Below are 15,064 nucleotides of genomic sequence, written 5' to 3'. Positions count from 1 at the left end.
CTTTTAGGCAATTGGGGTTAAGTGACTTGCCCAGGGTCACACAGCTAGTAAGTGTCAAGTGTTTGGTCTGAGGCTGGATTTGAACTCAGGTACTCCTGACTTCAGGGCAGGTGCTCTATCCACTGTACCACCTAGCTGCCCCAATTATGAATTTAAAGGGGGAAAGAAAAACTTATTCTGAGAGGAGATACATAAATGTAATAGAATATTATTGCTCCATAAGAAACAATGGGAGCAGCTAGGTGGCACAGTGAATAGAGCTCTGGCCTTGGAGTCAGGAGCACCTGAGTTCAAATCCAGCCTCAGACATTTAACACTTCCTAGCTGTGTGACCCTGGGCAAGTCACTTAATCCCCATTGTTTCACCAAAAAAAGCAAAAAAAAAAGTATGAAAGGGATGAATTCAGACAGTCCTAGGTAGTGTGAACTAACATACAATGGAGTGAGCAGAACCAAGGGAACAATTTATACAAAGATGATAACATTTTAAATAAAAACAACTTTGAAAGATTTGAGAACTTTGATCAATGCAACGACCAACCACGTCTCCAAAGGACCCATGATTCCTTCTGCTTGCCTATGCTTATGTGTCACAAGGTTTTTTTCCCCCCTCCTTCTGGGTTTTTAATTGGGAGGGATGAGGATGCAGAGAAAATAATAATAGCAATGTCCAAAATACTGAAATATTTTTAAAATATACAGAAAAGACCAGAACAAAGCAGGACAATTTTGAAATTAATATATGTAATTTATTGTATATTTTTTAAATCAAGAAGAATAAAAATAAAAAGCAAGTAGTATGAGATTTACAGTCTCATACGCAGCCTCTTTCAATCAAAGGAAAGAGGCAGGGGAGGAAGGGGAAGAAGCATGTCTTAAACACCTACTGCTTTAAAAAACATTTTATCATTTGAGCCTCACAACAACCCTGCGAGGTGGTCACTGTGACACTGAGGGTTAAGTTCTTTGCCCAGGGTCACACTGCTAGGTTTTGAACTCGGGTCTCACTGAACCCAGTTCTGGCCACTAGTCACTAAGTGGCTACTGCACCACCTGTCTGCTGATACTAAACTGCAGCCACCTGTCTGCATTTGAACCCAGCTCCTGACTCCCCCTACAGTAAGTAGCTCTCTATTCACTGTATCACATCAGTCCTCTCTGGGCCTCAGTTTCCAGAGTGCGTTGGACTAGACATTTAACCCCTCCCAGCTCTAAACCCGGGGTACGTAGCCCCAGCTTCTTGCACGTTTCAATCACGCGGGATGTGACCGTCGGCGTCACTGCCCGAGCTTCGCACGGCTGGCGCGCTCAGGTTTACGGCCCCTTTATTCCCGGGCTGCTGAGGCTCAGGGGAGCGAGGGTGGCAGGGACAAGACTTCCCATTTACTTCTTCCCATATGAGGAGGAAACGGGAGTGAGAGGAGTAGGAACTTAAATTTGAGGGCACCGTTTCCGGTCACGAGACCCATACACCTAGTCTCACCCGTCGGTCTCCACTACTTCCGCCCGGAGTCGACCGCGGGGGCTGGGCGTCAGCTACTTCCGCCCGCAGTCGACCGCGGGGGCTGGGCGTCAGCTACTTCCGCCCGGAGCGGACAGCGGCCTGGAGATGTGCGGGGCCTGAGATCCCGTGTCCTTACCTGCTCCCAGGAAGAGAATCCCCCACTCCCCCCCCCCAGGTCCGCTCAGACGGGGTTGCCGGGGGAGGCAAGCTTGTGGACATTTGAGGCTCCGGCTTGGGGCTGGTGTGAGAGGCAGGGCCTTCCGGACCAGGCCCGCGGGGCCGGCCGCCGGGAGCTTGTGGGAGGAGGGAAGAGAGGACGGAGCAGGCCCTGCCTCTAACCCCGGCCCCGCCGCGCCTTCCTCCGGCTCCGGGCCGCCATGGAGTTCGCGGAGCTGATCAAGACTCCGCGAGTGGACAATGTGGTGCTGCACCGGCCCTTCTACCCGGCTGTGGAAGGCACGCTGTGCCTGACCGGCCATCACCTGATCCTGTCCTCCCGGCAGGACAACACCGAGGAGCTGTGGCTGCTCCATTCCAACATCGACTCCATCGAAAAGCGGTGAGTTCAGCTCGAAATTGCCCTAGTGTGAGCTCGGACAGAGAACCTGTTCGGGCCTCAGTTTCCTATCTGTTAAAAGGGTTAGGGGGGTTGGAGTAGATTGATCTCAAAGGCCATTTCTAGCTCCATCCCCAATTTATTCTGCCTGTATCTTATTTGTACACATTTATTTGCATATTTCCCTCCATTGTTGTAAGCTTTTGCCTTTTTTTTGTATTCCCGGGCGTTTAACCCAGTGCCTACCACTTAGTAGATGTATCAATATCAAAATCGTATCCCCAGCGTTTAGCCGGGGGCCTGGAACAGATTAAATGCTTAAGAAATTGAGGGAGTAGTTTTTTTTTTTGTCTGCAAAGCAGCTTCTGAATTCCTGAAGAAGGCGCCGTTTCTGGATCTGAATTGTGCGAAACATGAAAAGTAGAAAAAATAGCCTAAGAGGGGAACCTAGTTCTAGGCTGCCTGTATATCACAGACTTGTTGCACATCAGTTATTCTAAACCATTCTATTTTAGCTCCATTTTGAGGCATAGCATCAAATGGATTCTTTATTAACCTTCATCGTTTTTGATTATACAGCAGTTTCTTTATCTGTTGTAAAATTGAGATAGTAAGGCTTATTTGCATATTGCCTCTTTGGTAATGTAGAATCTGTACAATGCTTTTAACAACTTTTGAGTAAGACTGTGGAACTTTCTGTTCTAAGACCTGTTTGAGCCATCAGTCTCAATCTCTTGTTGGATTATCTTGCTCATCTGTCACTTGACTATCCTGTTATACCCCCAAGGCATAATGTTTACATTTTTAGCTTGTAGCTTTAAATTTTCTCCTGGATAGCTAGTTAATATTAGCTATGCAAGTCATTTATTTTTTTTTTGTCTTGGGTCCTCTTTTCTTTTATCTTGGTCAGCTTATCAACTCCAGTAGGTTCAAGTATCCTTTCTAGCCTGACCACTCTCAGATCTACATCTAACTGTAGTCTTCTTTATTGAACTTCATTCCCACATCAGCAACTCCCTATTGGACATTTGGGATTGGATAACCCATGGACATCTCAAACTCATCCAAAACATTATCATTATCTTTCCTCCTCCCCCTTCCTCCACTTCTCTGATGAACTTTTTTATTTCTATCGACAGCACCACCATCCTCGAGTCAGCCCAGTTCAAAATCTGCGACATCCTTGACCCCTCACTTTGCCTCACTCCATGCATCTAGTTAGGTGCCATCTCTTATTTCTACCTGCACAACCTCTTACATCTGTTCCCTTCTCTCCATTACTAGTTCAGTCCCTATATCCTTTGGATTCTTGGTAGCTGCCTAACCGGTTTCTCCATTTTTCAGTCTTTCCCCTCCTCAGTTCATCCTCTTTGCCAGTGGTGTCAAACTCAACAGAAATTGATTGATTTAGAAAACCATAAATGAACATTGTAGTATTTTTATTTAGTTAAACATTTCCCAATTACATTTTAATATGGATCACTCATTTGACACTTCTGCTCTACACAGCTGCTGAAATAATATTCCTAAAGCACTTTGTCACGTCCCTTTCATAAATTCTAGTGGCTCTTTTCTATCTCTAGGATCAATTAATAAACTCCTTTGTAATCTGGCTGCCTTTCTAGACCTGTCATACCTAACTATTCTGCACACACTATCTACGGTTCTTCCAAATTGGCTCTCTGGTTCTTCACACAGGACATTCCATCTCCTATCTTCTAGCCTTTGCTCAGGCTGTTTGTATCAGTAATACAATCTTTATAATCGACTACTTCTGCTTTCATTGATAGAAATAGGTCTTCCCCAACAGGTGCTGCCCTAGGCAGACTTGTGAAACAGAGACCATTTAGTTCCTAGCCACCTCTCACTTCTGCTATCTTCAGCCTAACTATCTTTAAAATTAAAATTCCTGTTTCCCCTCAGAAATTAGACTTGTAGAATGTTGGAAGTGAAAGGGATTTTAAACATCATCTAGCCCAACCCCATCATTTTGTAGATGAGGAAACTGAGGCTTAGAAAAAGGAAGTGATTTGTACAACTAATTATTTTAGTATTAGTTAGTCCTAGCTATCCAGGAGGAAATTTAAAGTTATAAACTAAACATTTAAATATTTGACAACATCTTGATGTGTTTTGCATACAGGGAACACTTAGATTTTAACAAGGATACTTAGAAAGGCAGTGCCTTAGGTGAATATCTAATGGTGAAATTTCTGGTGGGAGAGATTATTGGTGAATTTAGGAAGACCTCTTTTCCTCCAAATCATACAACATAGTAAAATGGCTAATCAGGAGACCTTGTTTCCCAATATAAATAGTTGCAACTTTTGTCCCTGTCCTTTTTTGCTTCTTTACTTCAAATATTTATCATTTGCTCCAAAATTGAGTGCCTGTATGTCTGTGTGTTAGTGCTAGGCACTGTAGGGTTTGCAAAGAAGAGGTATAAAGACTTTATACTTTCTCAGCACCCACACAAGCTTTTCAGCTTATTTTCCAGTAGAGGAGACAAGATATACAACTAGCACAGCCTTATTTCAATCCTCCCTTTCTCTTTATCATAACTATTCTTATTACATTGCCTTTGGTTTTTCTTCTGCCAGCCTTCCATTCAAGAAGAAATAAAAAGGATCATAAGCTCCAAAATGGAGATATTTTTCCCCATGTTGCTTGTTATTTTTTACATTTGTAAGAGATCTAACTTCATGTCAGTTTCTTTTGTCATGGTTGTATTTGAATTCCATTAATTTGATGCCTAAGTGACATTGTCATTTCTTTTTTTTTTTTCCTGGTCTGGATCTCTGATTTTATCTGTGTGGAAACACCTTCCACTGATGAAGATCTTCCAGAAGTAGACTTTGAACTCTTCAAAGCCCTAGGAAAAAGTATTGAGATCCTTGTGTGGAAGGTTCTAAAAATAGTCAGGGATCTACATCTCTTTTAAAACCATTTTTTCTAGACTGACTTGATGACAGTATCCACAAGTTTTCTTAGTTGCTAATAGTCAAGAATTATAATAATAATAGCATAATAGCTAATGTTTATATAGCACTTACTATGTGCTAGGTCCCATGCTAAGAGCTTTACAAATGTTCATTTGAGAATCAGAACAACTCTGGGAAGTAGATGCTATTGTTATCCTTATTTTACAGTTGAGGAGACTGAGGCAGATGGCAGTTAAGTGACTTGCCAGAGTCACACAGCTAGTAAATGTGAGGACAGATTTAAAGTCAGGTCTTCTTGATTTCAGGCCCAGCACTCTGTGTACCACCACCACGATACCACCATCTGCTTAACTGATAGTAATGCATTTGCAGTGGGAATTTTGTAGGGGTAAAACCTGGTCTTTATGGTGGTACACATAAAAACATTTTACCTAGAAGCCTCTTGCTTTCTCTTCTGGAGGCCTCTGTACTGATGGAAACTGAGTAATAGCATAGAGTGTGTTAGGAGCTTGATGGCCTGGGGAATGGGAATTCTCTCCTGTTCCTTGAGAGCAGTGTAGTAAAAATTGTACAGTAGTAGTTTCAGGTTAACAAACATCCTTACTATATGGCAGGTTTTTTTTAAACTGTTAGAAGTTTGGAGTTTTCAAATTCTCTTCCTGAACTTTGTATGCCTCTATAGAAATCGATTGGTTAACCTGTAAAAGTATTATGTATTAATTTGGCTTAATTAATATTATACAATACCAGAAATGGAATTTTTAAAATTAGGTTGTTATTTATAGTCTGAGAAATTTTGGATTTCAAGAAGGCTGACCAGTTTTAAATTTGCTTTTTACATAAGAGAATAAACTTAGTAGCTGGGGGAATATGGGAGTTATGTGGAAGGTGTAAAGACTAAGGAAGCTGATTAATTGCTAGGAGGGAGTGAGCATTTATATGGCATCTACTCTATGCTGAGCACTGTGCTGAGCACTTTTTTAAAAAAAATAAATGTTATCTCATTTGATCCTCAAGATAGGAAGCTTCTTTCTTTATCTTTACAAATTACATTTTGTAGGGGAAATGGGAGGATTACTTAAGTAACCAAAGAAAGGAATAAGATAATTTTTGAATTTCTTATTCTTTGAATTTTCCTGGTCATAAAAGAACATTAAATACCTAACACTGAACCATGACAATGGCAAAGACTAGTTTCTTATCTACTAACAGTTTATATTCTCTCTTTTTATTAGATTTTAAGCCACTTAGGAAGAGTCTTATTTATCCTTGTATCTCTGCCAGTGCTTAGTAAACGTTTAATAAATGCATGAACAAATGCATGAAAATATCCAAGTGCTTTTATGTCCAAAGCGTCTATCATTAATGTTCTGTTCCTTGATGGATAACCCACAGGAGTAGTACATTGTAGATCTAATTAAAGCATATTATTTATATAAAGTAATCCAACAACTTTTTCCTTGGCCTTGTCTATATAGTCATTTTAATACTGAAACTGCCTGATTAATCACTGGGGTTCTTTCTTCTTTCTTCCGTATATTCAATGTTACTAAATACTGTTAATTATTGTTTTGAAATATCTTTTATATCTGCCCATTCTCTATCCTCACTGCTATCACCCTAGTTCATGACCTGATGACTTTATACTTAGACTACTCAAACAGCTCCTTAACTGGTCTCCTTTTCTTCAGTGTTTTTTACCTCCAATCTGACGTATGTTATTATTTGATTAATTTTACTAACTTTTGAACCCAAGTATCCACATTTTTCATGAACTTTCTGTTCTATTTCCCTCTGTTGTTACCATACCCATTCCTAACTATAAACCTTTGCTTATATTAATTCGTGCCCTAGATTAAAATATTATTCTCTTCTTCCCAGTCATAGCCATCCTTTAGGGCTTAGCTCAGATTCTGTCACTTTCGTGACAAAGATAGCATCAAAAATTGTTAATGGGAAAAAGTTGGGATTGAATATTGGCAAAGGAAAAGCCCTGAGATGTCAGCAAGAAAAACTCTAATTCAATAAAACTTAATTAATTTGGACTTCACTAATTTAGATTTTTTGTAACTAACATGGGGCCTTTCTGAAGTTTTTTCTTGTTTTTTTAAAAATTTTTTTCCAGAGTACAAAGTAGTATAAATAAGTTGTGGAGGAATTGTACTGAATTTTGGAAGTATCTTTCAGGAATAAACAGTTACGGTAAATCGTTCTTATCTATTTTTAATATCAAGTTTCCTAATGAAGTCTACTATGTGAGTTAGCCTAATTTGAATTACTTTGTGTATATTTTAAAGTAACAACATATTTGTTTGAAAATACTTTTTATGGATTCCCTTCCCCCAGTTAGTCTGAGTTTAGATTTTATTGTATGACACGTCTTTTCAGAAAGAAGGCTTTGTAGTTATTAGTAGTGTTGAATAGTTAGATGAGTACTTTTTCACAGATTGGAGTTTTCTACTTAAAACGATGTTTCTGTTTGTCCTTGAGCATGGTGTACTGTATTTCAGGTTCGTGGGATCATTGGGTACGATAATTATAAAATGCAAAGATCTGCGGATTATTCAGTTGGACATTCCTGGAATGGAAGAATGTTTGAATATTGCAAGCTCCATTGAGGTAAGAGCTGTGTCAAACAAGCTTTGGTTAAGGAAATGAGAAAAAAGAATCTTACTTAAATGCAGGACACCTGCAAATAATCGGGTCCTACTATATGACTTAGAGAGCTAAAGCATCTGTCGGTGTAATGTGTCCTTCTTTGTAAGGTTCAATACTTATCTTAAGTTCCTAACCCTGATTCAGTGTTACAAACATATTCCAAGAAATTATTGGCTTCTAAGAGGTTTTAATTGTCTTTATCTGAAGTGAAAAGTCCCCATACATTCTTTTTGGAGTCCCAGTTCTGGCACTCACTCTTTCATTTTGGAAGTTGCTTGCCCTTTTTGAGTCTCAGTTTCCATATCTTTAAAATGGAGCAGTTGGCTTCCAGTTGACAAAAATAATGAAAAGGAAGAAAATACAGTGCTGGTAGGGTTGTGAAAGAAGCAATATGGCTTTGTGACTAGTAGAATTGGGAACTTTTCGAATCTTTTTAGAGAACAATCTAGCAGTACACAGGAAAAGTTATAAAAATGATCATTCTGACTTAGTAGTTCTACTGATGAGACTGTACCCTGAAAGTGTTATCAAAAAGAAATATCTGTTCAAAGATTTTCATGGCACTATTATATAGAATTAGGTTGGGGGGAAATCAACAACCTAAATTTCTGACATGGAAATACTTAAATAATAACCTAAAAATGTATGTCTGACCTAAATGTTTAAGGTCAGATCATAAAAAAATTCAGAAGCAGATCAAGTACCTTTCATAGTTACAGTTAGGGGGGAAGTTCTTAACCAAAGGAGAAAACTTGATCATGAAAGATAAAATCAGTAATTTCAGTAACATGATACTGAAAGGCTTTTGCAGAAACAAAATTAAGGTAATTCAGGTAAAAAAGGAATCTGTTGATTTGGGAGATTCTCGAGGAGTTCAGCCACAAAAGGGAGGAGAGTGTGCAACGATAAATGGTGGGGACAGATGGATCAAGTGAGGTTTTTTTGAGAATGGGGAAATATGGGGATGTTGATAGGCAACAGAGAAGCAGCCAATAGACAGGGAGAGACTGAAGATAAGTGAGAGAATGAGGATGCTAGAGGGGGCAATCTGCTAGAAAAAGTAGGATGGAATAGTATCACTTTTACATGTGGAGGAGTTTGCAAACCACCTCCTAATGTAAGACAGGAGTGAAGGATGGGAGATAGTGGCATAAGGTATATGGGTAATACGAGATGAGGAGGAGAAAAGAGGGAGCTCTTGATAAATGGCTTTTTTTTTTCCCAGTTAAATCTGAGACATGGATCTCAGCAGAGAGGGTGGGGATAGGGAAGTAAAGATCGGTGAAAAGATTTGGAGGATCCTCTGTGGTGAGATAGTGAATTAATAATCCAAGTTATATAGGAAATTAGCACAAATGCATAAGACAGGGGTCATTCCCCAATGGTTTATGCCATGGGTATGGACACACAGTTCTAAAAAAGAACTGCAAACTATTAATTACCATATGAAAGATTTTTTCAACTCACTAATAATAGGAGAGCTATAAATCAAAATAATTCTGAGGTCACAGCCAGGAAATTAAAGTTGACAAAACATAAAAATAGTCAGATTGATAGGCTTGTAGAAAGACATACATACTATTGGTGGAACTTTGAATTGATTCAACCATTCTAGATACCAATTCAGAATTATGCAAAGAAAATTACTAAAATGCCCATATTCAGAGAAAGAGTCCATTGCTAGCCATATATTACAAGTTTAGAGATAGAAAGAAAGGTCCCATGTACACTAAAATATTTACAGCAGCTTTTTTGTGGTAACAAAGTAGATGTCCATGGATTGGGGAATGGCTAAACAAATTATGGTACGTGAATGTTATAGAATATTACTTCACCAAAAGAAACAAATGACTATGAAGAATTCACAAAAAGCAGTCAGTTAAATGATGATACAAATTAAAGGAAAACCAGAAAACGTACACAATGATTATAATCTAAATTTTTTTTAAAAGTGGAAACTAACTGCAGTATAATTACAATGAGCAAGGCTGACTCTGAAGAAGAGAAAATGCACTTATGTCCCTTCTTTGGAAAAGTAGGCAGCTTGATGCAGAACATTGCCTGTAATTTGAGACTTGGTTTATGCATCGATTTGTTTTGGATAACTGCTTTTTTTCTCTTTATTAAAAGAGATGGCTCTCTAGATAGAGAAAGAGGAGGAACAAATTTGGAAATGAAGGTGACTTAAATACAAGATAGTAAAGTAAAGTTGTTTTTATAAAGTGTGATGCATTTAAGACCAAGTATTAGGAATATCAAGAAATCTGGGGGAAACTTTTATGAAATAATGCAAAGTGGAAAAAACAAAACTGGAAGAAACACTCACGACCACTTGAGGAAAAGTGAATGAGAATGAATGGACCAAAAATTCTGATGGGGTTTTAGAAGTTACCAAAATACTATTGAGATACATGCTATGTTCAAATTAATTTAAATACAGATAGTTACAAAGCAAGTTGAGTTGTACTGCTGGTCACAGCTAAATTTTTAATAGAACATTAAAAAAAGTAGAGGCATTGGAACTTACATGATCATTGAAGTCTTCTTTAATGTTCTGTGACATAACAGTTGCTGAGTTCCATTTGTTTTTCTTTTGAGTATGTCATAAGAAACACAATTTGGAATAAGAACTGCTTGTTTACTTTGACTAATTATCTTTTAGGGAAAGACTTTTGGCCTCTTAAACGAATTAATTCCCTACATGTATCTTGGACCTTTATCAGAGATAGATAGTATAGATTTTTTTCTCGGTTAGTTGCTCTCTTATCCTGGCTATGTTTTATTTATGCAAAAGCTTTTCAGATTCATGTAATAAGTACCGTTTATTTTACCCTTGTGATCTCCTTTCTCTCTTTTTTAGTTAAGGATTCTTTCCCAGCTATATTGTGAATGGTGTCTCCATCCATTTTCCCCCTCAGTTTTTTTTTTTAATGATGTAACAGTTTTTATTTAGGGACTTTTGCTATAGAGATTTCATTGGGAGACATGTACTCCAAGACAGTAATTTAAAAACAAAAAAAAGGTCCTGCATACACCAAAATATTTATAGCATCGTGTTTTCTATTGGTATCTGGAAACAAAGCAGATACCCATAAATTGGGGAGTAACTAAAGGTGTTGTGGAACATGAATGTAATAAGTTATTTCTATATTGTAAGAAATGATGAACACAGAGAAACGTGGATGTTAGATGTGAATGAACTAATGAAAAGTGAAGTAAGCAGAACCAAGAAGACAATTTGTACTCTTACTACAGTAGTATATATGGAATGAACAACAAAAAAAAAAAACAACTTACTGCTATAAATTTGTAATGACCATCACAAGAAGAGATATGAGAACTCTGCTTCCTTCCCTTTTTTTATTTTATTTTATTGTGGTTTTTTTTTTTTTACTGGGCAGTGGGGTTAAGTGATTTGCCCAGGGTCACACAACTAGTAAGTGTCTGAGGCCAGATTTGAACTCAAGTCCTCCTGACTCCAGGGCTGCTGTTCTATCCACTGTGCCACCTAGCTTCCCCTTTCCCTCCCTTCTTTATGGAGATGAGGGAAACATAAGTATGGAACACTTCACATAATATGTACTTGGTTGATATGTTGGTTAGTTTTGAACTATTTCTTGCCTCTGTTTTCTTTGTTATGAGAGGTGATTCTCTCAGAGGGGTAAAAAGCAACAGTTCAGAAATAAAAGTGTTGTAAAAACTTTTTTTTTAATCAGTAAAGACATTTAAAAGTACTGGTGTGCCTGGCTTTATAAGTAGACATACCTAGAAGGTTAAATGTAAATCAAACTGAGGTATCTCATAAATGCTTTAGGAGAGTTTGCTATTTAAAGGTAACTTACAGTGAATCCTTTTCTAATGCGAACAGTCTTTTTTTGTAAAATGAATAATCCACCCTTATTTATCTTATCTCTTTCTGTTAACCTGCTGTATGAGTAATTTAAAATTTATTCTGAGATATCACATATAACATATCCCATTTAAATGAATTCTTGTGGTCCACTTCTGGTTTTTAAATTGTCTTACTTAAAACAAGTTATAGTGATTAACATAATATGCACTATATTTTTCTGAATAATTTTAGAAATACATGGATTATTTTCTCTGATTTTCCATTATTTGTCTAAGTGCAGGTTTTGTGTTGAGAATGTTATTGCCCCTTATATTAAAAGGGGGCAGGAAGAGCAAACTACTATTAAAATTTTTATGCCTTAAAAAAAAAATTCCATACCACAATGAATAGAGGAACTATGATCACGTTGAATGGATTTGGGATAAAAATTAGAGGGTAAACTGGTTAGTCTTCATTTAGTTCCATTGTGTGGTTATTTAGTGAACTTATAGGATCGTAGATCTAGAGCTAGAAGGGATCTGGAGGCCATCTAGTCCAGCCTTTTCATTTTATAGATGAGGAAACTGAGGCCCAAGATGTAAATGACTTGCCCTCTTTCCCCTCTACTGTAAGTTGGAATAGTTGGCACCACTTCTAGAATGGGTCCATTTAATAAGTAAATGTCAAAGTATCAATCAAGTTATCTTTATAGAGAAATGTACTGCTATCTTGCTTTAATAAGATATGTTTTGTTCCAGTATTGGGATAGGATTTGTATTTATCTATCTGTACTATTACCTGGTCTCCCTTAAGCATGCATGCATTTGTGAGATCTGTTTGTCTGGATTTGAAGATGTTACCTCTGACCAAGCTTGTTGTAACACTTCCATATAAGGATTCCATGACTTTGGCTACCTTGAGCTCCATATGCTAACCAGTTTGTCAGCTATAGACTTTGAATTAAGCCAGTTGGTTATTTTGGCTACATTAATTACCATGGACCTGGGAGGGAGCTCTGGGGTCATCAAATCCAGCACTTTATTTGGAAATAACTATCCCTAAATCACTTACAACATAATGAAAAGAATGAGCTGGGCTTGAAGCCCTTTCCTATTTAGGTTGGTTCAACATAGGTATATTTCCAGTTCTTTTTTAATTATAGACACTATAGTCTAGTAAATGAAGGAGCCCTTGGGGTAGCTAAATGGCACAGTGGATAGAGCACTGGCCTAGAGTTGGGAAGATCTGAGTTCAGATGTGGCCTCAGACACTTAGTACTGGTGTGACCCTGGGCTTGTCACTTAATACTTCCTCCTCTGCAAAATGACCTTGGAGAAGGCAATGGCAAACCACTCCAGTATCTTTGCCCAAAAGGAATCATGAAGAGTTAGACAAGGCTGAACAACAATAAAAAGTGAAGGAACACATAGGTTTTAGATAGTTTCAGAAATCTTTAAGTGCATTTGTTCTGTCTGTTGAGAATTTTCTGGACCATTGAATATTAAATATATATTTTAAATATTTATTTATATGAATTTTTATGTTATATAATATATAAAATTCATATATTTACATAAATATGTAATATTATTTATAAACTTATATAAATTTATATTAAATATACAGAATGGCTTTAGTTCTTTCAATATCAGATTATGGGGGGGGGAACATCTTCTACAAAGCTGGGATAGAAAACATAATCATAACAAGTAGAAGTGTTGGTGTTTTTTGCCTGTCAAGCTGGTGGCTACATTGATCACAGGTTCAAACCAGAAAAGTATAATATGCATTTTTGGCCCGGCTACTATACCTGTAGTCAGTTCTTTCCCTGATTCTACTGATTCCATCTTTTTCATCATTGGTAGGAAAGTCTTCCTGCTAGTGCCCTTCCTCTGAAAAATCTTGTATTGAACTACTTTATACTTATTCTCCACACACCTATGTATGTCCTTGTTTCCCTGATTAGCATGTAAGATCTTTGCTTGTAGGGATTGTTTAGTTTTTTGGTACTTGTATCTCTCTTCCCTATAGTACCTGGCACATAGTAAGCACTAGATAAATGCTTGTTGATTAATTAACTGAAGTAATAAGTCTTCTTCTTCCTCCTTGTCTCATATCACCCAGCATGCCTTCTGCTGTTATGTTCTCCTTCACTCATATCTCATGTAATAAAGTAGCCCTTATTCTTGCCAAGGCCAGCCTCCCTACATACACAAGTGATCCCATTTCATACCGCTTCTCTAGCAGATTGCCTCCTCTCACATCCCCATTCTCTCACTTGTCTTCAGTCTGCTGCTTCTCTGTTGCCTACAAACATGCCCATGTTTCCCTGTTTTCAAAAAAACCTGACTTGATCCCTCTATTCCCACTACTTATCTTCCCATAACTTTCCTCCCTTTTGTGGCTAAACTACTTGAGAAGGGTGTCTGCAGTAGGTGCCTTCACTTCCTCCCCTCTCACTGGCTTCCTAAGCTTTGACAGTCTGTCTTCTGACCTCATCATTCAACCAAAACTGCTCTCTCCAAAGTTACTAATAATCCCTAAACTGCTCGATCTAATCGTCCTTTCTCAGTCCTCATCCTTCTTGACTTCTCTGCAGCCTCTGACACTGTCAGTTATCACCTTCTTCTCCTTGACACTCTCTTCTCTCTAGATTTTCATGACATTGACCTCTCCTAGTTCTCCTACCTACCTGAGTGCTCCTTCTTGGTCCCCTTTGCTGCTTCTTCACCTAGGTCACGCCTGCTCACTGTGATTGTCCTGTTCTGAGCCCTCTTGTCTTCTTCTTCTATATTGTTTCACTAGTTGATCTCATCAGTGCCCGTGGATTCAGTTACCGTCTCTGTGCTAATGATTCTCAAATTACTTATGCAGCCAAAAATAAACTCATTCTCTCCCCCCACTCACCCAAAACCCTTCCCTCTTCCTAACTTCCACAGTACCGTTGAGGGTGCCACCATTCTCCTTGTCACCCAGGCTTACTATGTAGGTGTCATTCTTGATGCCTCATCCTCCTCCCCACCATATCCAATCTGTTGCCAAGGCCTGTCAGTTTTTGTCTTAGTAACATCTCTTGCATATGCCCCTTTTTCTTCTCTGATACTGCTCCCACCCTAGTGCTGACCCTTACCACCTCATGCCTGGATTGTTGAAATAGCCTGCTGGTTAGTCTGCCTACCACAAGTCTTTTCCCATTTCGGTCCATCCTCCACTCAGCTTTCAGAGTGAATCTTCCTAAAGCACCAGTCTGACCAAATCTATCCACTATTTAGTAAACTCCCATGGCTCTCTGTTACCTCCAGAATCAAAAATAAAATTCTGTATTTGGCGTTCAAAGCCCCTCATAATCTGGCGGCACTTGCCTTTTCAATCTTATATCTTATACCTCCTCCACCCTCTGCCACCTACTCTGATCCAAGACACTGACCTTGTTGCTGTTCCTAGAACAAGACCATCCATTGAATAATGACTGGACATTTTCACTGCCTTTCCCCATACCTGGAATGCCCTCTCTCATCTCTGCCTCTGGGCTTACTAGCTTCCTTTAAGTCCCAGCTAAAATACCAAGCTTT

The 15,064-nt window shown here is 38.4% G+C and overlaps 1 protein-coding gene across 1 annotated transcript in view; it reads left to right on the top strand.

The window, feature by feature from the left end:
- Positions 1-1,550: 1,550 nt before the first annotated feature.
- Positions 1,551-15,064, top strand: part of LOC110210523 (myotubularin-related protein 9) — an 18,975-nt gene continuing 5,461 nt past the window's right edge. The window contains exons 1-2 of the mRNA XM_078149143.1: positions 1,551-2,063; positions 7,513-7,621. Of these exons, the coding sequence (XP_078005269.1) occupies positions 1,882-2,063; positions 7,513-7,621 (291 nt within the window). The 5' untranslated portion in view covers positions 1,551-1,881. The remainder of the gene's footprint in view (positions 2,064-7,512; positions 7,622-15,064) is intronic.

The sequence above is a fragment of the Phascolarctos cinereus genome, unplaced genomic scaffold (genome assembly GCF_003287225.1).
Source record: "Phascolarctos cinereus isolate Bilbo 61053 unplaced genomic scaffold, phaCin_HiC Scaffold_2;HRSCAF=192, whole genome shotgun sequence".
NCBI classification, from domain to species: domain Eukaryota; kingdom Metazoa; phylum Chordata; class Mammalia; order Diprotodontia; family Phascolarctidae; genus Phascolarctos; species Phascolarctos cinereus.
Note: the sequence above shows the minus strand (reverse complement) of the source record. Positions and strands in the feature narration are given on the sequence as shown.